The 27,351-nt window shown below is 32.0% G+C and overlaps 2 protein-coding genes across 3 annotated transcripts; one reads left to right on the top strand and one right to left on the bottom strand.

Annotated features, from left to right (window-relative positions):
• Window positions 1-122: 122 nt before the first annotated feature.
• On the bottom strand, window positions 123-2,322 carry LOC133668048 (cation/calcium exchanger 1-like). Its single transcript, XM_062087790.1, has one exon. The coding sequence runs from the start codon at window positions 1,994-1,996 to the stop codon at window positions 242-244; it is 1,755 nt and encodes a 584-aa protein (XP_061943774.1). The 5' UTR covers window positions 1,997-2,322; the 3' UTR covers window positions 123-241.
• Window positions 2,323-11,525: 9,203 nt separating this feature from the next.
• On the top strand, window positions 11,526-26,991 carry LOC133668567 (probable polyribonucleotide nucleotidyltransferase 1, chloroplastic). 2 transcript variants are annotated; one of them, XM_062088495.1, is made up of 24 exons: window positions 11,526-11,911; window positions 12,187-12,255; window positions 12,585-12,691; window positions 12,782-12,824; window positions 13,623-13,706; window positions 14,542-14,606; window positions 14,719-14,875; window positions 16,226-16,282; window positions 16,791-16,904; window positions 17,621-17,884; window positions 17,983-18,057; window positions 18,678-18,791; window positions 19,465-19,557; window positions 22,454-22,632; window positions 22,804-22,987; window positions 23,166-23,213; window positions 23,402-23,474; window positions 23,732-23,805; window positions 23,911-24,018; window positions 24,101-24,195; window positions 24,525-24,588; window positions 25,018-25,071; window positions 25,190-25,231; window positions 26,401-26,991. In XM_062088495.1, the coding sequence occupies exons 1-24, from the start codon at window positions 11,621-11,623 to the stop codon at window positions 26,740-26,742; spliced, it is 2,796 nt and encodes a 931-aa protein (XP_061944479.1). In that variant the 5' UTR covers window positions 11,526-11,620; the 3' UTR covers window positions 26,743-26,991. The 2 variants fall into 2 exon arrangements, with proteins under 2 accessions (XP_061944479.1, XP_061944480.1); XM_062088496.1 differs by lacking the exon at window positions 13,623-13,706.
• The last annotated feature ends 360 nt before the right edge of the window (window positions 26,992-27,351 follow it).

The raw sequence follows: 27,351 nt of genomic DNA on the forward strand, positions 1-27,351 counted from the left end.
TTATGATATCGATAATAGTGATCATGGGGTTTCCTGTCCAAAAAAAAAACAAAAACAAAAACCAAAGTGATGGTGGTGGTGAGCATCATTCCACAATTATATTGCATTTGCTACAACAAAAATTAAAAGTTAACCAGCTTGATTATTTGATTCTCATAATACTGTACAGTTCGGTGTAGCTAGTTGAAGTACAGGGTTGAATATTTCTAAATGCTCCTTCTCTACTCTAGCTTTGAAGAGACTAAGAAAACCCATGAAGTTTCAAGAGACCAAGAGACCTGGCCAGCGTCAGAGACAGAAAACAGAGATATATAGCTAAGAGACCAATCCCAAGAGACTTATCTAACCTCATGTCCTTCCTCGGCAAGATCACAAGGGCCCACAGCAAGCCTCCCATCAGAAACCCTATAGTCTCATAGAGAGAAGGGTCTTCAGGGACGATAAATGAAGATGGATATTTGGACCCTGATGAGATGACTAGTGAAATGCCCAAACCCAGCAATGTGTTGAACATGGGACCAGCATAGCAGCCTGATATTGCAATTTGGGCGCCGTCTGCCCCACCAGTCATCGCCATGGCAACATTAGCTATCAAATCTCCGAGCGAGTTGCCCCAAGCCAGGACAGTTAATCCGAGAACTGAAGGGTTAATCCCGAGTACATAGCCTAGTGAAATCAATAAAGAGACCAATTCCTCAGCGATAATATATGTCCAAGTTACACTCATCAAAAAGCCACCAGCAAGCCAAGGGAACAAGGACTTCTTTGGTGGGCTAGACTTCGTTGTTGTCACGCATGCAAGATTGCAGAGAACCATCCCAGTCAATACTGCTATCAAATAAGTTACTAGGCTGCTTCTTGAACCAAACTCCTTTTCCTTTTGGGAGGTGCATAGTGCAGCCAATAAAATTGGTGCCAACGCCACAGAAATTACTGCAAATGGCCTAGACCACCTCGCCTCACTAACCACAGGTATAGTCAATCTTCTAGGCAAGGACAGAGGTAACTCCAAAACATACAGAAGGCTACCCAGGTAATAAAAAAAGGGAGAATCGAGATTACAAAAAATCAATGAACTTCGCTGATCATCAGCAGTGGTTTTGTCCACCAAAATTGGTTTTTCATGATCAACATAACCAAGTAAAGGTATACCCCTCTCCAAAAAATCCTCCTCCTGGTTGCCATCTACAGTTAAACGATTCTCTTTTCGGTACTGATCAAAGTGCATGATGCAAACCACACCGACATAACCCAAGTAGATAGAAAGAAAAGAAATGGCACCCCACAAGGATATTTTCCCCACAATAATAATCAAGAGAAGAGAACAGAGAGAGAACAGAAAGAAGCAGACATCTCTAATGAAGCTAGACTTGTCAACATAAATCTCTCGAGGACCAGCTAATAAACTTATAACACCAACCACCACACTAGACACAAAAAAAGCGCCACCCAAAATACTATTCAGGCCAACTCCACCATTGCTAGACCTAGTGAAGGAAACAATACTAGCAAAAACATCCGGAGCGCCATTGCCAAGTGAAAGAAGGGTGACACCAGCAATAGTTGGAGAAAGCTTCAAGAGTTTGGACAAGCTTTCTAAGGCGGGACAGAAGTAATCTGCTGCTGTATTGCCTAACAGATAGAACAGAACAGCCAGCCACAGTAACAACATAATATAGCCAAGCATGGAAAATTGGCCACAAGTACAGTAAAAGATTTGAAGATAGTTTATATACCCTTTAGGCCTGCATCCAATATGAGACTTGACATAAATACACTTGGACCTGTAATCTATGTAGTCATGAATTCCGCTGCAGCCATCGGTTTTGATCGATTCTTGAAGCACTAAAGAATGGTTTGTGGTGACTTTTGGTTCAGTGGATTGATCGATAAAATATGAGGTTGCAAGATAGAAAAAGAAGAGGAAGAGAAAGGTGATGTTAAGGAAAAGAATGATCTTCTTGGACTTGGCTCTTGAGGTGCTGAAACTTGCCATTCACAAGAAGCTTGTAGAGAAGGTGTTGCAGGGTTTAGATACTGAAAAATGAAGTTCATAAACTGTTAGAAGTTCTGGCGGGGAATGGGCTGTATTTTGGCTGCGTTACAAGGGAGGGGTGTATTTGTACAAGAAAGTGTGCGAAGAGTGTTAGCAAAAGAAGGAAAGGAATGACATCAGGGGCTGAAGTAACAAGACAATTAGAGTACAAAAGTTAAATCTAAGATTGAAAGAGATGTTCCAAGCTAGCGTTAACCCAGTCCGCCATAAGAGTTGCAGAATTAATTAAACTAATAACAAAAATACTAGCTGGTGATATCAAGTCAGTAAACTAGCAGGAAAGAGAGGCTATATGCTATATCACATCATTAACGTTAGGATCAAAGATAAAATTAAAGATGGTACTATATATATACACATTTAACTTTTGAAATTCAGCTAAATATCTAAGCTTTTAGGTTTGCTTCAACCTGGGGAGAATATTTTAGTTAAGCTGTAACTATCAATTATCTGTTTGAGAAATGGAGTGGAGGGGCTAGAGAGATCATGGGAGCTAGCTGGTTTCTTGATTGAAAATTTCTTTAACTAGCCATGATGCTTTGTATGATTGTCTCAAATGGCAAAGGAAACGTTCGATCTTCCTGCATGCTGGATTCGATTTTGCGACCATCTATATGTACCTCTAGTGAGTACATTCAAGGAAACTTCCTAGCAGATATGGAGCAGATTTCAGAGGTGCAGGAGGGAAGGAGAGGGAGCTGCAGGTCATGCTTTATCTAAAAGCATTCTTTCAAAAGAAGGTGTCGGTGATGATACATCAGGGATTTATCATTCTTACTTTTTTTTTTTTCTTGCAACTTTCAACCAAATTGAAGAGTGTGGTTGCTTAGAAGTACGATTTTGGATTATGTTCTCACTAACTACTTGATTGAGAGGCTGTGCATCAGACTGATTTTGTGATATCCCAACCATGATGTGATTATCATGCTTAATTCTCTTAATTAATCTTAGTTTAAGATAGCATTGAGTAATTATTATGTATTCCCTCTTCTCATATAAGCATAAACATGGATTATGTTATCAAAATTATGTAAAAATAAATAAAATAGATGACAATTGTTACATATATCACCATTTACATAGAAAATTCAAATTATAAAAAACCAACACGCACATGAAAAAGATTGAGTAAAATACACTAATATTAAAAAAAACAATTTTATTCATAAATCAAGTAAAAATTAAAAAAAAAAACATTACATGAAAACTAAAAAACCGATTAAACCGAAAAAAAATAACCGAAAAAACTTAACCGTAAAAAAAACCAATTATAATTTAAAAAAACCGACTGGTTCGGTTTGGTTTTAGTTTTATAAACATAAAACCGAAAAAACCATAAAAAAAACAATTCATGTGTACTGTGATATTTCTTATAGTTATAATTCTTCATTTGTACATTTATCAAATGATTTTTCCGACAACGGGGATCAATTTCTTTTATGTTTTTTCCCCAAATTGTTATGTTAACAACATTGAGCTAAAAACTGCTATAATTTGACAAAATTAAAATAATAAAACATGGAAATTCCCATATTGGAAAAATATTGTAAAATTGAGAAATCTTCCTCTGTCATATCCTAGTCCAGGGCCCAACCATGGGAGGACCAGCACCTGCTGTTATTATCAATAATTGAAAGATCCTTCAACCCTCCCTTTTTTAAAAATAAAATAAAATAAAAGAGAAGCAAACAGGGCACAAATTGAGACAATATTCCTGCAGACGGAAGCCAATCTCAGAACAGAAGAGCACGTTTTATTTGAATTATTGATTTGCTATTGAAGAGGTAGGTTCATGTGGACCTCAAGAACCCAGCTTTGTGTTGCTATCAGGGTACATGCATGAATCTTCATAACAGCTCGCTTTTTTTTATCTAAGGTTTCTGGTCCCCATTTTTTTATTAATTATTTTTTTATTGTTGAAGATTATATTAAAAAAATAAAAATAAAATAAAGAATGGGAGGGATTATTCACAGTCAGCACAGATTTTTGGTTGATCAGATACAATTAAACGAAGCTATTTGTGAGTAGCCTCGTTTAATCAGCTGTTAAGGTATGAGGCAGAGATGCATGGTGAGCAATAAATGAAGAAAATTACAGAGAGTCTTTCCTGTTTTAGTTTTTCACTGCTTACAATAACAGGATTAATTTTCCTCTTCTCTGTGTTGGGATAGCTAACAGAGCCAGTCATTCTCTGAAGTCTGGCACTTCCACCTTGTATGTGCTCCTCTCTTCCCTTCTTTTCCTAGAATTTTTTAAAGTAATTTTTACTCGAAAAAGTATTAAAATTATATTTTTTATTTTTTAAAAATTATTTTTAATATTAATTTAAAATAAAAAAATTAATTTTTTTTAAATTATTTTTAAAACGTAAAAATAAACCAGAGTACACTTGCTTCTACCAAATCATGGTAAAAAGAGAGACACACGGGTAAAAAACAAGTTATGAGAATTGAGAAGTAGAAAGCATGGAGACCAAACAATAGATCCACTGCAAGTCTTCCCATTGCCAGAGTTTATTCCTGTAAGGTTCATTTTACACTTCATCCAGCTGTTCAATCGTTAGGCCTGTCGATTCCCAAACATTGTGGGACGATGTTACAATGTGCCTGTTTAAACTTCAAGGATAAATCACAAAATTAGAAATGTTAGTGAATTAATATAGGAGCAAAATATTTCGGTGAAATAACACGGTTTTACCATGTTGTATTTTAAAAGCATATCATGATTAAATAATGCTATTTTTGACTTAATTGATTGACTGGTTTGTAATGATTAGTGAATCAGTCGATCAATTCTAAAAATAATAAGAAAAATTTTAAAACGTCAAAACCAGAAATCTTAAAAAGATTTTTAATATCTAAAGATTTGATGGTCCGTGTAACGATGCAATAGATACTATAAAAAAAACAACTTTTAGAAACTCCCATAAAAATTTAAGCATGAACGAATGGTCAAATTAAAAGTTATGTATAACTCTTTTGAGATATTATTATAGTCTTGAGCAATCAAATCTTCTCTTGGCTCTAAAAATGCCCCACTAGTACATAAATACTCACACGCAACTGCTCAGAATTAGTGAACAATAACTTTTTTAGTCTACAAATTTGACAAAGATATATATTTTAACTCATAAAATATATTTGAAAGAAAAACTTCATAAATTATAATTTTTGTGCGAACCAGTCTACTAGTTAATAAAATTAGATCAAATTGGTCAATCGATTGAGGCAAAATATTGGAATTTAACAATGTCACGTTTCAAAAACACGACATAATCAAACTATGCTATTTCACTATTTTTTTTTAAACTGTATTATTTTACTAAAATTTTATGTTTATTGTAAGGGTGAGCAAAAAAAAAACCGATTAAACCAAGAAAACCAGAAAACAAATAATTGAAAAAACCAAAGCGTGAAAAAAAACCGATTATAATTTTTAAAAAACCAAGTGGTTCGGTTCGGTTTTGGTTTTATAAGACTGAATCCAAAAAAATCAAACCGAACCCAAACCAGAAAAAACCAGAAAAAAACCGAGCAGAACAAGAAAAAACCAAGCAAAACTGGAAAAAAACCGAGCCAAATTAGAAAAAACCGAGTCAACCAGAAAAAATTGAGTCGGTCTCTTTGAACTGGTTTTTCCCCCAAAATAACTGAACCGAATCAAAACCGGTCGGTTTGAACTAAATTTAATTTTTTAAAAATAAAAATTAAATCAAATAAAAAATTCATCACACTAGTTTATTGTGCTAACCCAAACTTCGAAGGTAAAGTACACCAGCAATACATTACTATATATATATATATATATATATATATAGGCCCACTTACTATTCCAGCCTTATATACAAACGATTGAGTTAATTAGTCCAAGCCCATATCAAATGTCGTCGTGCTCAATTGATAGATTAGCTTTATCGATCAGACTCCTAGAACCTAAACATGAACGGCTTAATAAATGAAACTGTGCTCAGTCGGTAAAAAGACATCAAGTTGTTGTTTTTGCTTTTAAAATTTTAATTTAAAGATTTGATTAAAATTTAATTTAATTTTTTGATTTTTAATTTTTTTTAATTGCATTTCTAATGACTTTAAACTTTTGATTTTATATAATTTTATCCTTATTAAACTTTAATATCAACCCTAAATTTTAACATCTTTTTTATTGTGATTCTTGATCTTAGATTTATATAAATTAACATTTAATTAACTACTAAATTTTTAATTTTTTTTTAATTTCACCCCGTCTTCCATCTAAGTAAGTCCTTAAAGTTTAGCATTTTTTTCAAAAAGTTTTTGGCTATGGATTTTTTCAATTTTAACTTCTAAATGACCATAAACTTCTAAATTTCTTGTACTTTTACCCCTAATTTTAACAATTAACTTTGTTAAAATTAAGTTTGGTCCTTTAAAATTCAAACTTTCTCAATTAAGTTCAAATTGGGTTCTCAAACTTATTTTTTCACCAATTAAGTCCTTAATAAAATTAATTTGACCCATTTAAACTATAATTAAGTCTTGCACTTAATTAAATTCTTTAATTTGACACAAATTAATTCTTAAACATGGTTAAACTTTTTAATTAGCGCATGATTAAGAAACTGTTTGGGAACGCGGTCCAAACTGTGTTCCCAAAAAATTCAAAATTTTTTTTGAATAAAATTTAATATGATTTGTACGTTTTGGATCGTTTTGATGTGCTGATATCAAAAATAATTTTTAAAAAATAAAAACAAATCATTAGCATGCATTTCGACACGAAAAGTTATTTGAAAAGCAACCATTAACACACTGCCAAACACATTCTAAGTCAAATCAACCTATTAAAAATCTAATTATATCTTTTAGCTTAATTGTTATGCGAATTCATCCAATAATGATTTAATTTTACCTTAAATTTATATTATCTCTCAAGTCTTGGATCTAATAGGGTACAATTAAACTCTTGATTTCATCCAAAATTACAACTTAATTTTTCTATACATTTGAAATCCTCCTTGGCTTTCTTTTGTTAAATCGCCAATTTTCTTTGTATTATTATTTATTTTTAAATTTTTTTATTTTAAAAGGAAAAATAGTAAATTTTAGAGGATAACCTAAAAATAGGTTATGACATATATTAGTGTTGTTTTTTACTCAAACTATTGAAAGGTTATACTATAAGATTTAATATGGCAAGTATATTGCATGTTTTTTTTTTATTAACATCTTTAGATGATAAGAAATAAACAATTCTTCTAACACTAAATGAGTTTTATCATAAGTTTCTTAAATTATTTAAAAAATTATAATAATAATACAAAAGCTGTAATATAAACCATTTAAATTTTTATTATTTTTCAACTATGCTTTTTACAAATAAAATTATGAAATCATTTAATAGAATTTCATGATATTTTGTCACGTGGGACATTTAGGTAAACTAAAAGTATAAATAAGAGATAAAAGAGTTGTTTAAATCTTTAACATCAAACTTGTTTAATGAATCACCACATCTAAAAATTTATAAATATCTCAAATATAAAAATAATAAAATTAAATGAAGTCAGCCTGCATGTGAGGAAGTTAACTAAGAAGTACTTAGACGAAAAACCAGATAAGCAACTTAAAAGGACATTATTAGAGGCATCCTCAAAGATATAGATCTAAACATACATATTAAAATAAAAAAGTTAACAACATTATTCAAATTAGACTAAAATAATACATTATTTATCTATGATTTAATTACCAAGATATCAAATACTGGATAAAATAACCATAAAGCATTTTATTTGAAAAAATAAATAAATGCTATAAAAATAAATCATATTCTTGATAATTCTGTGGCCTCAAGACTCTACTCAAGTGAAATAAAATAAAATAAAATAACAATCAACACAAAAGATAAATAATGCATAGACACACAACATAACATCTATTTTTAATAATTTTGAATTTAAAAATCTTGTATAAAAGCTATTTTTCATGAATTTTGAAAATACAGCTGCAATAAACTGAAAATTTAAAATTTAAAATCTTTAATTAAAAATATTATTCTCAATGTTAAAAACTTCTACAATAATTAGAATTCAAATTTAGATATTAAGAATGTGGCCTTAATATGAAAACTAAAATTGAATTAAATCCACTAGCATATATAATTTTCATAAAATGTTTTTTTTTCATAAAAAACAAAGCTAACACATGACAAATACATCTATAGCTTCAAATTCAAATAACTTGATATAAAACCTCAAGCCTTAATACATGTTCAACACAAGTAACAAAAAATATAGAAAACAAACATCCAATGAATGCAAAATATACTCCACAACGCACTTGAGGGTCTAGCTGCTGTGGTCAACCGTGTGACTTGTTTCGCTCCCGTCCCGGGTTCAATCCTCTATGTGCACGCCTGTCACCCCCGCGGTGCCTTACCTGCTCTTGGGCTTGCAGGATGTCCAGTGGACCGTGGAGAATAATCGTGGTGCGCGCAAGCTGGCCCGGACACCCCATATAAATCAAAAGAAAAAAAAAACTCCACAACCCATATAATTCAAAATTCGAAGAAAAGAAAATATAGCTTTTTACACAACAATCAAAATTGATATAAGAATATAGTTTTGAATTCAAATATTTTGGCACAGAAATCACCCTGTAGGATTTTTCGGGATGTGGAGGCACTGATTACTGATTATCCTTGACGGGCGTTGGTGGCCAGATCGGGGCCCCCAACCTCTTTTATTCATCGGGGGTGGTGTAACTCACCACCAACTACAAAAGAGATTGGGGGTATTTTTTTTGGATCTTAATGCTTCCTCTTCCTCAAACAACATTACTGCCATTCTGGGCGGCTAAGGACATGTTGCTGCTAAAGTGGTTGGGATGGTGGGTGGTCGGTGCTTGGCTGGTTCAAGTCTGACTGGAGCGTTAATTGTTCAAATAGACTTTCATGGTCGTAGTGGTGGATCAAATTTGTTGTGGGTTCGCAGCTTGTTCTAGGAAAAAAAACTGATTGCCCGCTTGGTCAAGAGTAGCTCTTCAGGGTTTGGCTAGATTGTGAGAGCTCGTGGTAGGATGATGGTGGCTGAGGTTTGGACTAGTTTACTGCTCAATTTAGAGGTTGTGACGTGGTGGTTCGCAATGGGATGGGATGTTTGAATAATTTGTGTTTTAAAAATAATTAAGAAGAATTTATTGTTTTTTTTTTTTAAATTAATATTTTTTAAATATTTTAAAATAAAAAATATATTATTTTAATATATTTTAAAAAAAAATTATTTAAAAAAACAAACATAATTACACTTTTAAACTCTCAATTATTTTAAAACATGTTTGAAATTATAGTAGTAATAATAGTTTAAAATATTTTTCGTTTAAAAATATATTAAAATAAAAAAAATTATTTTTAAATTTGTATATTAAAACAATATAAAAAAATATATATATAATTATTTTAAATAAAAAAATTAAAAAAAAAAAAAAACACAACTTACATCAAGATTATGTTCCCAAACATTCCACGTACCTCCATTGGCGCTAGGTCAGTCATGTATAGCTGGCCTAAACTGCAAACCTGTGCTGGTGATGATTTTTTTTATATTTCATTTTTTTTTATTATAATTATTTTATTTATTTGGAGGAGAGAGATGAAGAGTTTTATATTTTCTTTTATATTTTTTTTTATCTTCTTGAATTCTTTTGAAAGGGTGCTACTTTTTATATTTTCTTAGAGAGAAATATTTTTATATCAAATAGTAGCTAGAAATGAAAAAAAAACTGATTAAACCGATAAAATCAGAAAAAAATAACTAAAAAAATTGAATTGTAAAAAAAAATTGATTAAACCGATTAAAATTTTGAAAAAACTGACCGGTTCGGTTTTATAAGCAAAAAATTAAAAAAAAACAAACCGAACCGAACCCAGACCGAAAAAACCGAGCCAAACTGGAAAAAACCAAACCGAACCAGAAAAATCGTGCCAAACCAAAAAAACCGAGCCAAAACCAAGAAAACCAAGTCAAAATCGAGTCAAACCAGTTTGAACCGGTTTTTTTTTCTATAAACCAAACCAAACTGAAACCGGTCGGTTTGAATTGATTTCGGTTCGGTTTTATTTTCTTAAAAAAACACATTTCAATTTAGTTATTTATTTTTGATAAAAACTGAACTGAAAAAAAAAAATCTCCTGTAATGGCAGCCTTCACTGTTGCAAAGGAAAGAGGTTAGAACTTGTTGGAAAATATTTATTGGGAAAAACCTTGGAAAACTCTCATTTGGGATTGTTCATTAGAACTTTATAAAAAATTCTAATATATAATTAGGATATGGAAAATATGAAAAAGAATATTGGATTTATCATATTTTATTTATTTTTCTCTCATTTGTTTTCAAATATTTTTTTTCACTTATCACATTTTTATTTTTCAACTTGTTGTTTTTTTTGCTTTATTCTCGCTAGTTGTTTTTTTTATTGGTTTTTTGCTTGTACTAGATTTTTTCTTCTGTTTTTTTTTTATTTCTAATATCTAGCTTAAAATAAAATAAAATATGAAAAAATGCTGAATATATAATTATTTTTGGAAATAGCTACATTTATTAAAAAAAAGACTGGAACAGAAATTTTTTTATATTCTTGTATTTTTTTATAAAAATGTTTGAAAATTGAGGGTCAAGGACTAGTTATTATATTTCTTTTCAAAATCAACATAAATTATAAATTTCAATTAAATATGCATGAAGAATAGAATTTATTGCAATATGTGTGTGTGTATTAACATTATTTAAGATTAAATTATATATCATTTGTATTCTTATTATTTATTTTTTAAGCTATTTGATAATAAAATTATGATATGAAATGATGTCATGTAACTTATAGTATTTATGTTAGAAATCAAGAGTTTAAACTTAATATCCATCTAAAATAAAACTTAGAATATATATATATATATATAAATTTTTGTTATTTTTTTATTATCGTTGGAATTATGAATTTTCTTAAGTCAATTTCAATTTATAAATATTCCTAAAAATATTTAATTGGGTTGAATGAATATGTTTGTATGGACATTCTTATAAATTCACCAATTAAAAAATAAACTTTTATTTTAACCAATGAACACAATTTGGTCTCTTTCTTGTACAATAAAATATATTGGAAATAAAAGAGAGAGTATTTTTTTCAAGAACACCAAAAACTTGAAAATAATAAAAAAAAAATCCACATTATTTTACATGTTTATCTTGCATTTTTCAAAATAAATTCAGATACATTACATGAGAGAGTGGTGTCTTACATTACATTAGAATACTTACTGTTTGATTTATTTTAAAATAAATTAAAATAATTTTTTTATTTTTAAAATTAGAATATAAAAATAATACAAAATATTAAAAAAATATTAATTTAAAGTTAAAAAATTTATTTAAAAAAAAAACAGATGACGCGTAAACAAACACACCTGACACTACTTGCCACATCAGCTCTCTCTGCGCGCCTTGAAACGGATAAAATCTCTCTTCTTCTCTGCTGTGTCTCGCTCTCAAAGCCAAAGCCACTGAAACTGAAAAACGCAGGAAAAAATGCTAGCGAATCCTAGCACCAGTACTCTCCATCACAGACCTAATTACACACACAACCCTCCATGTGCACTCTCTAATCATCGCTGCAAGCTCTCTCTCTCCCCAAATTGCCCTCGCTTCTCCAATTCTGCAAAATCCAACTTTTCTTCGCTTTCTCTGCTTCTATCAAGAAGAAAGCGTGAAAGGTTGTTTACTTTTGTCAATGCTTTCGAGGAAACTTCTGTGGCACATGACGCCCCTCAGTCTTTGCCTCAGCGTTTTTCTGTCAAAATCCCCGTCGGTGACAGACATGTAACTTTATTAATATGCTTAGTTCATTTTTCATTTTTCATTCTTTTGTGGTTTCAATGATTTTATATTTAAATTTACGAGGTTTTTTATAGGTATAAATTGTGTAATTTTAACACATTTTGTTTTGGATAGTGAATAGCATCATGGAGTTTTATCAGTAATGGTAAAAAAATTATGAAATGTGAACTTGTGTTTGATTTTTTTTATCTTTTTGTTTGAATAATCAATTTATCAGTGTAATTTAGGGTGGTTTTGATGATTTTTTTTTTCTGTAGATATTGGTTGAGACGGGTCATATTGGGAGACAAGCTAGTGGTTCTGTCACTGTGACGGATGGGGAAACTGTAAGTTATAATTTGTGCAGATGGGTGTATAAGTGCTATTTTTTGATATGAAAGAAATAAATTGTTGACTTGTTCGATATGTAAACTTTTGAACTTTGATTCTTTGTTACTGGAAATGAGATCCATGTTCAACTTTTATTAACTTGTGCTGTCTTATTAGTTTGCGTGGGAGTTACCAAAAGACCTGGTGTACTTTCACGAGCAGAAGTTAATGATATGTTGTGAATTAAAAGGCACCCCCAGCAATGAGTTTAAGTTTGTATTCCGTAGGTGGGTGCTAGCTAGTCTGGTTGGTGAAATCTTAACACTATTTCTTCCTTTTTTTGTAGATTGTCTATACATCTGTTTGTTTGGATGATGTTCCTAGTGAGCCTTCTGATTTTTATCCTCTATCTGTAAATTATCAAGAGCGATTTTCTGCAGCAGGTCGAACTAGGTATGCTTGGTGTTTTCAACTTTTTGGAATTTGTCTCAAAATTTTGGGAAGAAGACTAATATTTATTCTATACATCTGCTATTGCTTTAGTGGAGGATTTTTCAAACGAGAAGGGAAGTTGAAAGATCATGAGGTACTAACCTTCTCTTACAAGTACAAAAATGCTTAATTTAGCAGATGCTGAATCAGTTGTCTTTAACTATCACCTTTCAATCTAAGATTTTTAACTTCATTCCTTTATAGTGTGTATTTTGTTTGCGTGAGTTTAATTTGCTCGCAAGTCTTAGCATAAGTCAGAAATTCTGCTAGTCTTTGCTTTCATGTTAATGGATATTACATAATTTGTCTGATAATTGGAAACTACACGATGTAAATAGCTGCTAAAATTTTTAGATAATGCTGATGTCCTGTTTTCTACAATATTGTAAAGAAAATGAAAATTTGAATGGTGATACTGCATCATTAATCAAAAACCTCACACTCTTGTCAGCCAAGAATTTATAATTGATTTATGAACACAAGTGCAAGGTACATGAACACGAGTATAAATTCAGATTATGTAGATCGTAACAGTTGTACGATATACCATATATATGTCTAGTTCATAATATGGTAAATATCTTATACCACAGGTGCCATTTATGATGTTATGTGTGCCTACAATGTCAAACTCTTTCTCTCTGCCTCAAATCACATGAACCTATTAACTTGTGAGGCTTGAGCTACACTATATTTTTCTTAAATATTATTTCTCTAGCCATTTTTACTTGGATAACTTGATGAAGAGCAAAGATAAAAGAACTTATGTAGCTTTTGTTACTTTCCAGAAACATATTGCAGTATTTCTCTTACAAACTCTACTCTCTCTCTACCTTTGGAAAATGTTTTTGTCACATATCTTTTTATGTAGTTGTTCTTTGGTTGCTTCTAGGTTCTTATTTGTAGATTGATAGATAGGCCTTTGCGCCCAACCATGTTCAAGGGCTTCTACCATGAAACCCAGATACTATCTTGGGTAAGTCTTAAAGTTTTTTTTTTTTTTTTGCCTGCTTAGATATTGTTCTTAGTATCTCCATGGATTGTCTTTATTCAGTTTAAGAAGCCCATCATGCAGTCTTATTTTTTTGTTTTGGTTTTTATTATTTTTTGCAAAATTACATTTACAAAAGATATATAAGGTTGCCACTCGATTATATTTCATACAAAGGTCCTGGGAAAGAAAGTTAGGAACCATTTTCTTTGTGGAGAACCTAGCAAAGACTTTGGAATTGTTTGTTTTCTATTGATATTTTGGAATGGAGGGAGAGGAGCAAATAAAGAGGGATAACTAGAGATATAGAATCGGAAGAGAAATATAAGAAATAGCTCTAGGGAGAAAATGGTTGTTATGGAACAGATACCAAGAATTTGTTTTTCCTATCTTTTGTCATATACCATTCAACATTTTTGCACTAACTGGCAGTTTTCATGTCTTAAATGTTCGCAAGCTTAATTTTTTTTCAAACTCCTGGGAAACTATTTCTTGGTGCTGTAAGCCTTGTGTGGTTTGTTTGTATTTTCTCAACTGATTTTAACTTGGTTATTCGAAAGGAAATAAAAACTGCCAAGTAGACAATTCTGAAAATTTTAACCTTAAACAAGAGCTGACTGGTATTTGCGTGACCATGTTATGCCCACTGCATTAACTTGAGTCTGTCATGTATGTTCCTTTACGCTTGTCTACTAGTAATCAATGCTTAATCATCAATCAACATTTTGAAATTTGATGGGCTGCTATTTGACTTGTCGTTCTCTTACTGGATTTATGAATTTGCTATGAATTACCAATTACCATAACCTCTTCTGAACAGGTTTTGAGCTATGATGGTTTGCATTCTCCTGATTCTTTGGCTGTCACAGCAGCTGGAATAGCTGTGTGAGTCTTACCTCAAGTGTTGCTCTTTAATCTTCCTGTTCTTGAAGTGTTGAAGTTCCAAATATCATGTTATTGTGTACTTATTCTTACTTCATAAACTTGATTGCAACAGAGCTCTTTCAGAAGTACCAAATACAAAAGTAATTGCAGGAGTTCGAGTTGGCCTTGTTGACAATAAGTTTATTGTGAACCCAACAACCAAGGAGATGGAAGAGTCAGAATTGGATTTATTACTGGCTGGTACAGACAGTGCAATATTTATGATAGAGGTCAACCCATAGTTCTTGATTGATAATTATCTGAACTGCAAGGCCTTTTTGCGTGTATCATTTTTTTGAAATGAAATTTTTGCTGGATCATGCTTGTGGCAGTTCACTGTGTGCAGTATAAGTGCATAGTATATTCAATGGAGTCAGATTCCATCCAGGGCATCTCTAACCTTTCAGTACACCAAACTAAGATAGAAAAATGTAGTTATGGATGTTGGCCTGTGTGTTAAACCTTCATATGATGTGGATGCACCGTTTACCGTTTCATTGGACACATCATTGAGAGTGCATTTTGTGTAAAATCTAAAATTCTATTTCACTTGGCATATGCACTCAATTCCACATTTGTTGGGAAAGGACAATTTTCAAGAGATTATTCGAGATGCCTTGCTATCATTACCATCACTTTAATGTGATGGTCTGAGGAGTCAAAGTAGTCCTCTTGAATTTTCAAAGGCTCGAAGATCATTTGCTTTACCGTGCTGGTTAAGTACTGACTAAAAAGCACCATTGTCATAAGAAGAAAACTCATTGCAACCCAGATGGGCTTTAATCCTCAATAATTAATTATTCTGTTTTTGGGATGTGATGAACAAGTTCTCTTATTATAACCTTTTGTCTTGGCACTGCAAGGAAGTGTGAGCAATAGAATTAGTTTTTTGGGTCCTTGTATTAAGGCCTAGCAAAATACCTCATTTCCTCCTTGCAGCTTAACTTTTTAGGAGTTATCTAAACTAGCCTGAGTAATTGGTCATTGACCAAACTGCTTCTACACTACTCATCATATCCTCCAAGGAAGGAACTGAGCAACACGATAAACATAACCCTATTACAGCAGTACTCCTCTCATTCCTGATCAATAAGCTCCTGATCAATAAGCTGGGCGTTGCTGGTACTTATGCTATTTCTGTCAAATCCTGACATTTTAGGATACTGCTCAGGATGCTACCTTTCAGATCAAAAACTTATATACCCTGGGGTTGAAAATAAAACATGTTTAGGCCTTGTGTTGATGTCTTTTTTAATTCATATGGTAGAAAAACATAGAAGTAAATTAGCTTATATGGTCATAGTCTCACAGATTTAGATTTTAATTGGCTGATTCTCTTTCTAGATAACTTTATGTATGCTTTTCTTTTTGCCTTTTTCTTTCTACCTGTTCATTCATTTCTCTTGCATTAACCTAAGATTGCAGAATGAAATGATTCTGAAAATACACTTGCATTTCAGTACATCATGAGGAAACTTAATTAATTAGGTGCAGCTTGTTAACCGTAGTAATGATACGATAACTATATTAATGATATGTGTCTAATGAACTTCACAATCCATTACCTCTATTGCTTGCAGGGTTATTGTAATTTTCTTACAGAAGAAAAGTTGCTTGATGCAGTACAAATTGGGCAGGTTGTTTCTTTGATTAAAGTGTGTTGCATACAATTTTCTCATATTTCATCATGAACTGAAGTAGATATATTTAGTGTATCACCTATCAGAAAAAGTATATGCTGTGTATAATCTGTGACTGTTTCTGTGCAATATGCAGCAATAGCTGCTTAGCTGATTGGTGTACCGTATGCTAGTCAGCACTCATTATTTTGTTTGTTTTCAGTAATTTGACAGTGGTCACATTCTTGATGCCACAGTGTGGCTATGAATTGACAGACAATATGATTTCTATATATGTTGTTGTTGTGATCTTCATTATGAGCTGTTATTTACCGAGGCAAGAAAATTAAGTTGCTGTATAACATGTTACCGATGAGAAAATATAATCCATCTATCCTCATGTTTTATCCTTTTATTGGTTAGGGACTGGTTGTATTGATGTTTGGCAGATCTGATGCATGCTTTTGCCCTTTTCAGGGCATGTTCAACTGTTTTACCTTAATTCTTGCATGTTCACTAAAGCCAGGATGCAGTGCGGGCAATTTGCAATGAGGTGGGTGTTTTGGTGAAGAAGTGTGGGAAAGCTAAAATGCTTGATGCAATCAAATTACCTCCTGCTGAGCTGTATAAGCATGTGGAGGTATAGTTTCTGTTTATCTTTATTATACATCATCCTTTCCTGCCATGCAATCAAATTACCTCCTGCTGAGCTGTATGAGCATGTGGAGGTATAGTTTCTGTTTATCTTTATTATACATCATCCTTTCCTGCCAGATGTTTTTTAATAGCTACTGCTTCTTTAACTGTTAAACTGTTTTCTGATTTAATATTAGGCTGTCTTTATTTGGTAAAAGCTGGATAATAGATTCAAGGGTACTCTTGAAGAACTTGATTCTGTATTATACAAATCATTTCTGTTCTGATAATGGCACTAAATGTATGATGCATTTGCATAGCAGAACTATCAGCAACTAAGATAAAGCTTATATTACGTGTTCTCCATTTTGCATTTGTGCCCATTGAGGAAGCTTTATCTTGCAATGTTCCTTTGGGTTTCTTATTTTCCGAGGGTTATGCACATGATGCTATTGATGTGCAGTACTATGGAGGGATGTTGCATGTCAAGCAATACCTTAAGTTAATTGCATCAAATTGAGACATGATTTTACAGACTGAAAGGGCCTGTTTTAATGTAGCAGGTTTGAGCTGCCCAGTTATCCATCCTAGTGATTTATGGCCAATGTTGTGATTCCAGCTTACCTTTGTCATCTTGCTCAAATTATTATTTGAGTACACTTACTTTGCCAAGAGAGAAAAAAAATAATGATACTAATGTTTATACTGTTCCTTGTACAGGAAATTGCTGGTGATGAATTGGTGAAAATATTGCAAATTACAAGCAAAGTACCAAGAAGAAAAGCCCTTGCATCGCTGGAAGAAAAGGTGCTTAGTATACTTACAGAAAAGGGATATGTAAGCAAGGATGAAAGGTTTGGAACCCCTGAAACAGTTGCAGACTTGCTAGAGGTTGAAGATGAGGATGAGGAAATTGTTGTAGATGGTGAAGTGGATGAAGGTGATGTCCACATAAAGCCAATTGGACGCAAATTCTCTCCCTTGGTAATTCCAACTCAATTTTGGTGCTCGTGGTCGTTTTATCATGTGTGATTTGGAAGTCCCAAGCTTTTTGACACTTTATTTTGATTTTCCTTTTCTAGTTGTTTTCTGAGGTAGATGTGAAGCTGGTATTTAAAGAAGTTACATCCAAATTCTTGCGGAAACGGATTGTTGAGGTATGTTGGTTTGTGGTCAGTGGAAGTTGGAAAAGTAGATGAATAAAAATAACTTTACATTCCTTCTTTTAAGAGGAGTCAGAAGAGTCATTAATTTTGGTCCCATGCACTTCCCTTCCCACTTACCCACAGCAATAAGGTTGACACAGACACAGACATGCCCAATTCTTTCTTTCTTTCTTTCTTTTTGAAAATTGCATCCAGCAATGTTAGATTCAGACTTTAATTTTCTTGGACATTCAAACACATATTTGGTTTCTTGTGGCACTTGAAAATTTTACATTTTTCCAACACCAGCGTCTCTCTCACTTCAAGGGCATTACTACTGTCCATGCTGTAACCTAATATTTTCATTTTGTAACATTATTGAATTGTTTACTATTTTCTTTTGAAAAAAAGAAAAACTGCGTGTAACTTAAACTTTGGCTCCATTTGGAATTATGGTTTACCATATAAAAAAATCCTATTGCTCTTACCTGTGACATTATAATGTACTGGAAAGTTGCCATGGTTAGCAAAATTCCAAGTGCCAACAGTATGGAGTCAGCTAGGATATGATTTTTCCATGAATGAGACTATGATTGATGCTGACATGTTCACATGTAATTTTCTTTTTACAGGGAGGAAAAAGAAGCGACGGGAGAACTCCAGACAGGATACGTCCAATTGATTCCAGATGTGGAATACTTCCCAGAGCACACGGAAGTGCTCTTTTCACACGTGGGGAAACACAGGTTTGATTAAATGTATTTTTGCTGTAGGAAACATGCAGTGGTTTACCTGATTCTATGCTTGTATCTTATCTCACTCGCTTATACAAGCAAATGCTCAAAAACATTAACGTGAATGGGTTATGGTGTTATGTGATTCTACCCCCCTTCATTGCTGAACAAGCTTATCCATCATATTTTCGTTTGTTGACTAATTTCAAGTCTTTCTCCTTCAAGTGACAACTAAAAATGGCTTGAGAGCTTATGAAGTGACTCTTATGTTGACTTAGTGAATAGCTGTGTTTTCTAGTTATTTGCTCATTTCTTTTCTGTTTCTAATCCTTTTCCTACTGAATAATCTCTTATCCTTGTTAAAACAGTGTCATTGTTTATAGATCCACCCGGCATACCTTCTTTGATTTCACCACTTCCAGTAAAGGCACCAATTATCTGTCCATCAACCAACTTTTTTGGTGATTTTAAATTCATCTCCTTCCAAATAAACAAATTTGATCAGTTCTGTATATCATGGTGGACAATTTTTCATTTGTCAACCATTATTTTAAGCATTTTTCTTGTCTTTCAATAAGTTAGCATCTTCTAGTTGATTATGTTTGGAGAACAGTGCCCCTACCATGTAGTTATATTTGCACACATAATGTTGTTGGTGATCGTTGAGGATGTTTTTCTTTTACAGTCATTAGCAGTTGTTACACTTGGTGATAAACAAATGGCACAAAGAGTAGACAACCTTGTGGACGAAGAGGAATTCAAGAGGTTCTATCTACAGGTCTGTTTGCCATGATCTCCTTTTTGAAATTGTTTTTTATTAATAAATTGGAGTCATCTAACAGCCAAGAGTTTCTGCTTCTCTTAATGCTTATAGCTGTGAAGTGTGAATTTAATTTACAAGATCATTTAGGCGTTATCATTTCTATAGTAACCTTTTCGCACCATGCTGTTCGAAATTAAATCGACCAATCTTTTAGTTCAATTAGACATGTCTAATAAAATTGTTTCAAGGTTCACGCTACGTTTTGTCTTCCATATTTTTCCTTCTACCAGTAAGTACTTCAGAAATATACTTTTGCTCTTAGAATATGAATAACTTTAGAAGGGCTTTGGAGATTACAAAATGGTGATCTAGCTATGTATATTCGCACTGCTAGTCCCTTTTGTCTCATCAAAAAATCAAAAGAATAAAATTTAAACATTATAAACATTGTTTATTTATCTTTTTTGAATATGGAATTAAGAAAGAAAGAAGGGTACTGCAGATATATTCAAATATCATATATGAATAATTAGATTGATGGCGGGCCTTTAACCTGAAAAAAAAAATTTAGGAGATGATTATGTTTTTAAAGAAGTAAGAGAAATTCGATAATTAAGTTAAATTTTGATTAATTTAATAATATAATAAAAAAATGAGGCAACAACAATAACAAATAAATTAAAAAAAATATTGCCCCGGGCAAAACTAGGCTTACATGTGAAACTTATAACCTAGACATGAGATATGTGTAGTTACATGTCTATTGTGTGTTCTAGGTCATTAGATTGAAATAATTTAATAGAAAAAAGAAATTGAAAAAAACCATAAAACCATTTTTTCTTTAAAAAAAAAACAATATCGAAAAAGAAAATAAGAAAAAAAGGATATCAACTTTTATCAACTTTTTAAATCCATGACTCGGGTCATCAAACCGAAAATATTAACAACAAATTTTCAATTTGAGAGTTAAATTGAAAAGAATAAAAACATTAACAAAAGCAAAAAAAAAGAGGGCCAAAATGAAAAAAAAAAAGCACAATACACTATATACTTGGATTGAAGGGTGAAATTAAAAACAATAAACTTTTATAAAAGGGTCATGGAAAAAAAATCAAAAATCAAAATAATAAGGATTAAATTGAAAACATTAGTAAATGATAAAAAAATTGAACATATAGAATTTTTCGACGTGTTTTTTTACATAAAAAATTTTCTAAATGTAAATTGAAAAACTTATACATACATTTAATTAAATAAATCAAGAACTACGATGCAAATAAATGAAAAACAAAATCATTGACGATGAATAAAAATAAAATTGAAAAAAATAAGAAACAAATATAGATTAAAATATTTAATATCGTAATATGAGTCATTTACCCGATTGTGTTTAATGATTTTGTTTATTAAAATTTATTTGTAAAAGAAATCGACACATACATGCCATTTATTGAATAAAATAAAAAGAAAAAAATTATATGCAAGACTGCACATGTTAAAATTATTATAAAAAAGTAAATATTTTTTATTTTTTAAAAATAAATTTAATCTATATAAAAAATTACATATGAATCATACTAGTCTTTTAAAAAATTAAACACATCCAATATAATTAAAAAATAATATCTACTTAAAAAAAGCTAAATATACAAAAAAGAATCACAAAAAAGGGGTGTTAATGAAAATATAAACTTAAAAATTATTTAAAAAAAGACAAAAAAGCTATTAATTAAAAAAATCAAAAGAAGAAAAGAAAAGAAAAGCATGAGGTTAGGCCAAGCACTTGGCCTTTATTTTATTTTTAAGTTAATGGGTTGTCCGCCCCAATTTATTTTGAAAAAAATAGACGATGCGTCTTCTAGAACCCCTTAGATTGTGGCCACTATGGTTGTCAGAAAAACAAGGTTCCTGTTTTTTTCTTTCAAAAACTCATTTTCAACCCATTTTTTTTCCAAAACACCTAGAAAATACTATAGGAACCATCTTAAACCAATCCATGACCTTCAAAAATGCAAAAAACCACCTCAAAGCCCAAAATCAACCTAAAACCAAAACTTTTCCCAATCTCTATCTGTTGTTATAGACACTTCCAAGGAAACACCTAATTTGAACTCCCCTCATAATATGAAACCATTTAGCATAAAAATCAATCATTTTAGTGGTCAGAATCATTGCCAACAACAACCTTTTCTCTCTACACCGGAATCCGACGATTCCCCTCTCTCTTCCCACCCAAAAAAAATTGAAAAATAAAAAAAATAAAGTTTGATATTAAAATTATTTTTTCTAAAATTAAAGGGACTAATCACCTAATAGCTAAAAAAGATGGGAGACTATAATAAACTTTTCAAACAAATTTCAAAGCCGCCACCTATTTTATATGTTTTTTTTCACTTAAGTCCTCAGTCTTTCAATTCAACCATTCCTCTAAAAAAACATGCAATTGGATGCTAATTTAGGCATAAAAAAACATAATTGTGCAAAATAAAATTTCAAAGACCAAAATAATTTTTTTAAAAAAAATTCAATACTCCAACAATAATAACGCTACATTAAAACCAGGAGCCCTTTTAGTTTCTTTCAATTATATATAAGTTCCTATTCTATGGGTCCTTCAAATAGCGGAACATCTTGTTTATATTACTGAAAACAAACCATTCGGTTTCTTATGTCATGGGTATTTAATGAAGTTTAAAGGATCTAGAGTATTTATATATGAAGCAAACCTTTTGCTTGTAAAAATTTTCCTACTTGATTTCTTCTGAAAAGGTAGTCATTCTCTGCACTCCGTTTAGCTGTTGTGTTTCATAATTGAATACTATATAGCATTTTAACTGATTACACTATTATAATTCGTGCTTGTTGAAACTTTTGCATTTGGATGCTTTCTGACATTGTTCTAATCTTCCAGTACTTGTTTCCTCCATCATGTGTTGGAGAAGTGGGCCGGATAGGAGCACCTAGTAGAAGAGAAATCGGTCATGGAATGCTCGTGGAGAGAGCTCTCAAACCTATATTGCCTTCTGAAGATGATTTTCCTTACACAGTACGGGTTGAGAGTACAATCACAGAAAGCAATGGCTCCTCAAGGTCAGAAGCCATAAAAAGTGCTAATGTTTTAGTTATGCAATCACAAGATCTTACTTTTGATATAGTTTTTTGGGTGCTAAAAACCTCTCTTTGTCCAAGTATTTCATGTTGAGTGTTTGCTATCATACTATGTGATTTGGGTCTTATTATTTAGCACCTATCATTGAACAGCATGGCCTCTGTTTGTGGAGGCTGCTTGGCATTACAAGATGCTGGTGTTCCTGTAAAATGCATGATTGCTGGGATTGCGATGGGTTTGGTTCTTGACACTGAGGAATTTGGGGGTGATGGAACGCCCCTCATTCTGTCTGACATAACTGGATCAGAAGATGCTTCTGGAGACATGGATTTCAAGGTAAGAGTCACTGGGCATCTCCAGATTTGTGCTTCTGTTTTATTTCTTCTTTGTTTTTTCATGAGTATTGGTTAGATGCTTGCTTGAATTTGAAAGTACTTATTTAAATTCAGAGGAAAGAGTATACTGCAATCATGTTAAAACCTTTTTAAAAGATCACCTTGTTTGGACTTTGCAGGTTGCTGGAAATGAAGATGGAATAACTGCATTTCAGATGGACATAAAGGTCATTATCTCTACAACTACTCTGTATCAGACAGATTTCATGTCTTTTGCCTAGACATAATGTTTTTCCTCTAACCAACATCCTGTTGCCAACCCTATAGCAATCGATGCATTCTTCTGGTTGTTCATTTTCTCAAGTTAAATTCCATGGCCTATAAATCATAATCAATTCTGATTTTGACATGATAGGTTGGAGGAATCACCTTACCTGTTATGAGAAAGGCATTGCTACAAGCAAGGGATGGCCGAAAGCATATTCTTGGTACTGGAACTTAGGCAAATTTTTTTTCTAGAATTCATTTAAATCTGTATGACCAATAATTTGGTGCTATCTTGCCAGAAGTATGTGGAACTGTAGGCACATATCCTTTACACCATACCTTGTTCTGTTATATCAGTTAGCGTGAATGTATAAATATTACCATTTTCTTAATTAACTAGAGCTGCTAATATGCTTCGGGTTTACATTTTTTGGAAGCACTCATTTCACCTATTTTGTTTTCTATTTTTTTTTATCAGCTGAAATGTTGAAATGCTCACCTTTCCCTTCCAAAAGGCTTTCTAAGTATGCCCCATTGATTCACATTATGAAGGTTTGTTTATTTTCTATGCATCCTTTAGTGATTTTCTATTGAAATTAGAACTTATAATCTATGATGCCTAACACACACATTATCAATCATAATATTGTTTTATAGGTCAATCCAAAGAAAGTTAACATCATCATTGGTTCTGGTGGGAAGAAGGTGAAGAGTATAATAGAAGAAACTGGAGTTGAGGCTATTGACACACGAGATGATGGAATTGTAAGATCAGATATAGAGTTTATCTTTCATTGGTTTATGACTTGAAATCAGTTGCAACTTCTACAACCTTTGGCTTCTGCAGGTAAAAATTACTGCAAAGGATTTGTCAAGTATAGAAAAGTCCAAATCCATTATCAATCAGCTAACAATGGTTCCAAATGTCGGTGATATCTACAGGCATGTCCTTTCCTTGAGCTGCTTTTCTTTGTTTCTATCTTTTATTCTTTTTTTTTACCCTCTATTTAGATCAATTGAATAAAAAAATGGAAATAGTTATCTTTTATCATTGTTACTATTGTGGAAGATATTTCAAGAATGCATCAAAGATTTGCTTCACAAAGGCTCGTGTGAGTAAAGGGGTATAATTGGGATTAGTTCATGATTATTAAGTGTATCTGTCGTTGTCTATTTGGCCATTTGAATTTTTGGAATTTATTTCTTTTTTAAGTATTTGTTACTTTATGATTGTGAAGACAGAACATTTGACTTATTCTCTTATTGATCAGGAACTGTGAGATCAAATCCATAGCTCCTTATGGAGTTTTTGTTGAGATAGCCCCAGGGCGTGAGGTATGTAGTTCCAGTACACAATTTTGATAAAAGCCAATAACCAAACAGTATTGCATAACAAAATTATTAACACTGGAGTTCTCAGTAGCTGGAAAGAAAACACTGTAAGATTTTTTGCTTGGACAGGCTTCTGTAAATTTGATATTTGTTGTAATTGCAGTTGCATTGGGCATCAGAATTCCAAACTTCATCAAAAGATTGTTCTCTTCACAATAATTTTCCATATTTTCATTAAAGATAGGTTTTTCTTTTCTTGTTTGGGAAAAGAAAAAATTAAAATACAGCATGTAATCAAACTAAGCTCAATTGACAAGGTGTGGAAGGCATTTACATAAGAATATGTTACCTACATAACCAAGCATATCTGAAGTCTTATTTCATTTGAGGAAGAAAAGACTCGTTGATTTCTCAACTATTGAATTCTGCCAGGGACTTTGCCATATTAGTGAACTAACTTCGAACTGGTTGCCAAAGGCTGAAGACGTAAGCAGTACCATTTTTGCTTCCCCTCCACATTATATAGAAGCCATAAGATTTTTTTCTTTTTCCTTGCTATAATGTCAAAAAGCTAAAATTTCTACTCTATTTTTTTTTGTTACAGGTTTTCAAAGTTGGAGACCGTGTTGATGTTAAACTAATTGAGGTAGGAATTTCTTATTCGTTAAACCATCATCGTGCCCAAATCCCAAGACACTCAAGTTTTATTCACTGACAAGCTCTTTTTAGCTAACTTTGGTATTGGCTATTTTTGCCAAATTCTAGAGTTTTTTAACCTCAATTATTAATTAATGATACCTTTGATGCCAACTATATTTATTGTTGATCTTCATTTCTGTATATATATATATATATATATATATATATTAGCATCTATGTCGCTAATCCTTCAAATCTGTTATAGATATAAAGGGTGGCATTATTGCCACTCCTTCAATTGTTATTCCCACATATAATTATGGTGTGACCAAACTAACCTTCTTCTAGACTTCTCTTTCTTTGCAATTAGAGCTCATTTTATAATGATAAACCAAGGATACCTTTTTAATAAAAATGCTTTTTCAATAAGATGAAAGTTGTTGAAGAGTAAATAAGTAGTGATATGAGCATAGTCTTATGATAATATCAATATGAAAACACGAAAGATGATTGAAGGCTGATGGTATTCATTTACTAGAAGTTATTTATTTATTTATTTCTTTAAGTAGTTGAATTTTGATTACGCTAGGAGCAATGATGTCCTGCAACTACAAAAAATAAAAAATAATAATCAGAAATAATTGTTGCCATATAATTTAACTGCCTTTTTCTTAACCTCAAAATAAGAATAGCAACCATGTCCAAGCGGAACCACTCAATCTTCTCTATAGGTTTAGCATCTCCTGAAAGTTGAGAATTCTTATTTGGAGTTATTGCAATATTATTTTTCTGTCCCAGCAGCTAATAGTCTTCCATTTCTTCATCAAAAGTCTTGCAGGTCATTTGCCATACATATACCCTTAGCTTAGTTGTTCATGATATGATGCTGAAGGTTTCAGTCTCTCTATAAATGCTTTCTAGTTAATGAGATGTACGGCTTCACCTTTTCCTTGATGGGTTCATCTGGATTTAATTTTCCTTCAATGTGCTGTATTTACTCATTTCAGTTGCAGAGGAAACAAAACCTGATTTCGAGTCTCCAGAGCAAAACTGTAGCATCCTTAGTGTAGGACCATCAATTGCCACATTAATTGATTTGCACACAACAATTGCTGCTTTTGACACAACACTTAAAGAAATTGTTCTGTAGTAACTATGCACATGCATGTAATACAGGTAAATGAAAAGGGACAACTTCGACTTAGTCGCAAAGCATTGCTTCCTGAAGCCACTCCAGAGAAGTCCAGTGCAGAGCATCATGCAACTGATAAGGCTAGTCCCAGAAGGATTGTGCAAGCACCAAAGGATGGTTTAGCTGAAGAGTACAAGGATAAAGACAGTGCAGTAAATTCCCCAAGAAGTGATTCAATAAAGGATGCTCCAGTTTCAAAAAAGAAGGTTTACAAGGGAGTAACCAGTTCTGCCACAGAGGGGCCAAAGAACAGTGTTGCATCTGTCAGTAGCATTGCCAGCAAAGACGAAGGTACTTTAGAGAATGGAGATGCTAAGATTGGATAGCAAACGTAGTCTGTTGTTCATCGATGAATAAGTTGGTTTCGTTATCATAATAAAAGATGACAGGGAAAAGAGCATTAGCTGGATCTGAAGGTACGACCTGCCAACCAGTGGCGTAGCCACGTGAGGACAAAAGAGGGCAAATGCTTTCTTACTTTTTTTTTAATATTTTTTATATTAAGATCTTAATATAATAGTTTTGGTGAGGGTATAATACAAGAAAATAAAAGTGAAAACTTATTATTGACTTTATATATATATATATATATATATATATATATATATATATAGCTTATTTACCCAAATTTTTTCTTATAAATAAAGAGCCACATTTTCTTTTAAACTTTAGTTGCGTGTCTTATTTTCTTATATAAATTTCTTGTTACATCCAGATAAATAAGTAATTTTTTTGATCTTTTGCTTTATGTTTTAGATAAATTTCTTTTATCTTTTTTATTTATTTTATTGTCTAATTTTAGTTTTAATTTTTTATAATTAGTTATTAAAAATATTAGAGTTTATGATAATTTAGGAGTTTTGATATGAATGTGTTCAAAATAAATATTTGAATTTACTAATTTAATCAATTGAATGTTTCTTTTCTTATTATAA

The sequence above is a fragment of the Populus nigra genome, chromosome 11 (genome assembly GCF_951802175.1).
Source record: "Populus nigra chromosome 11, ddPopNigr1.1, whole genome shotgun sequence".
NCBI classification, from domain to species: Eukaryota; Viridiplantae; Streptophyta; class Magnoliopsida; order Malpighiales; family Salicaceae; genus Populus; species Populus nigra.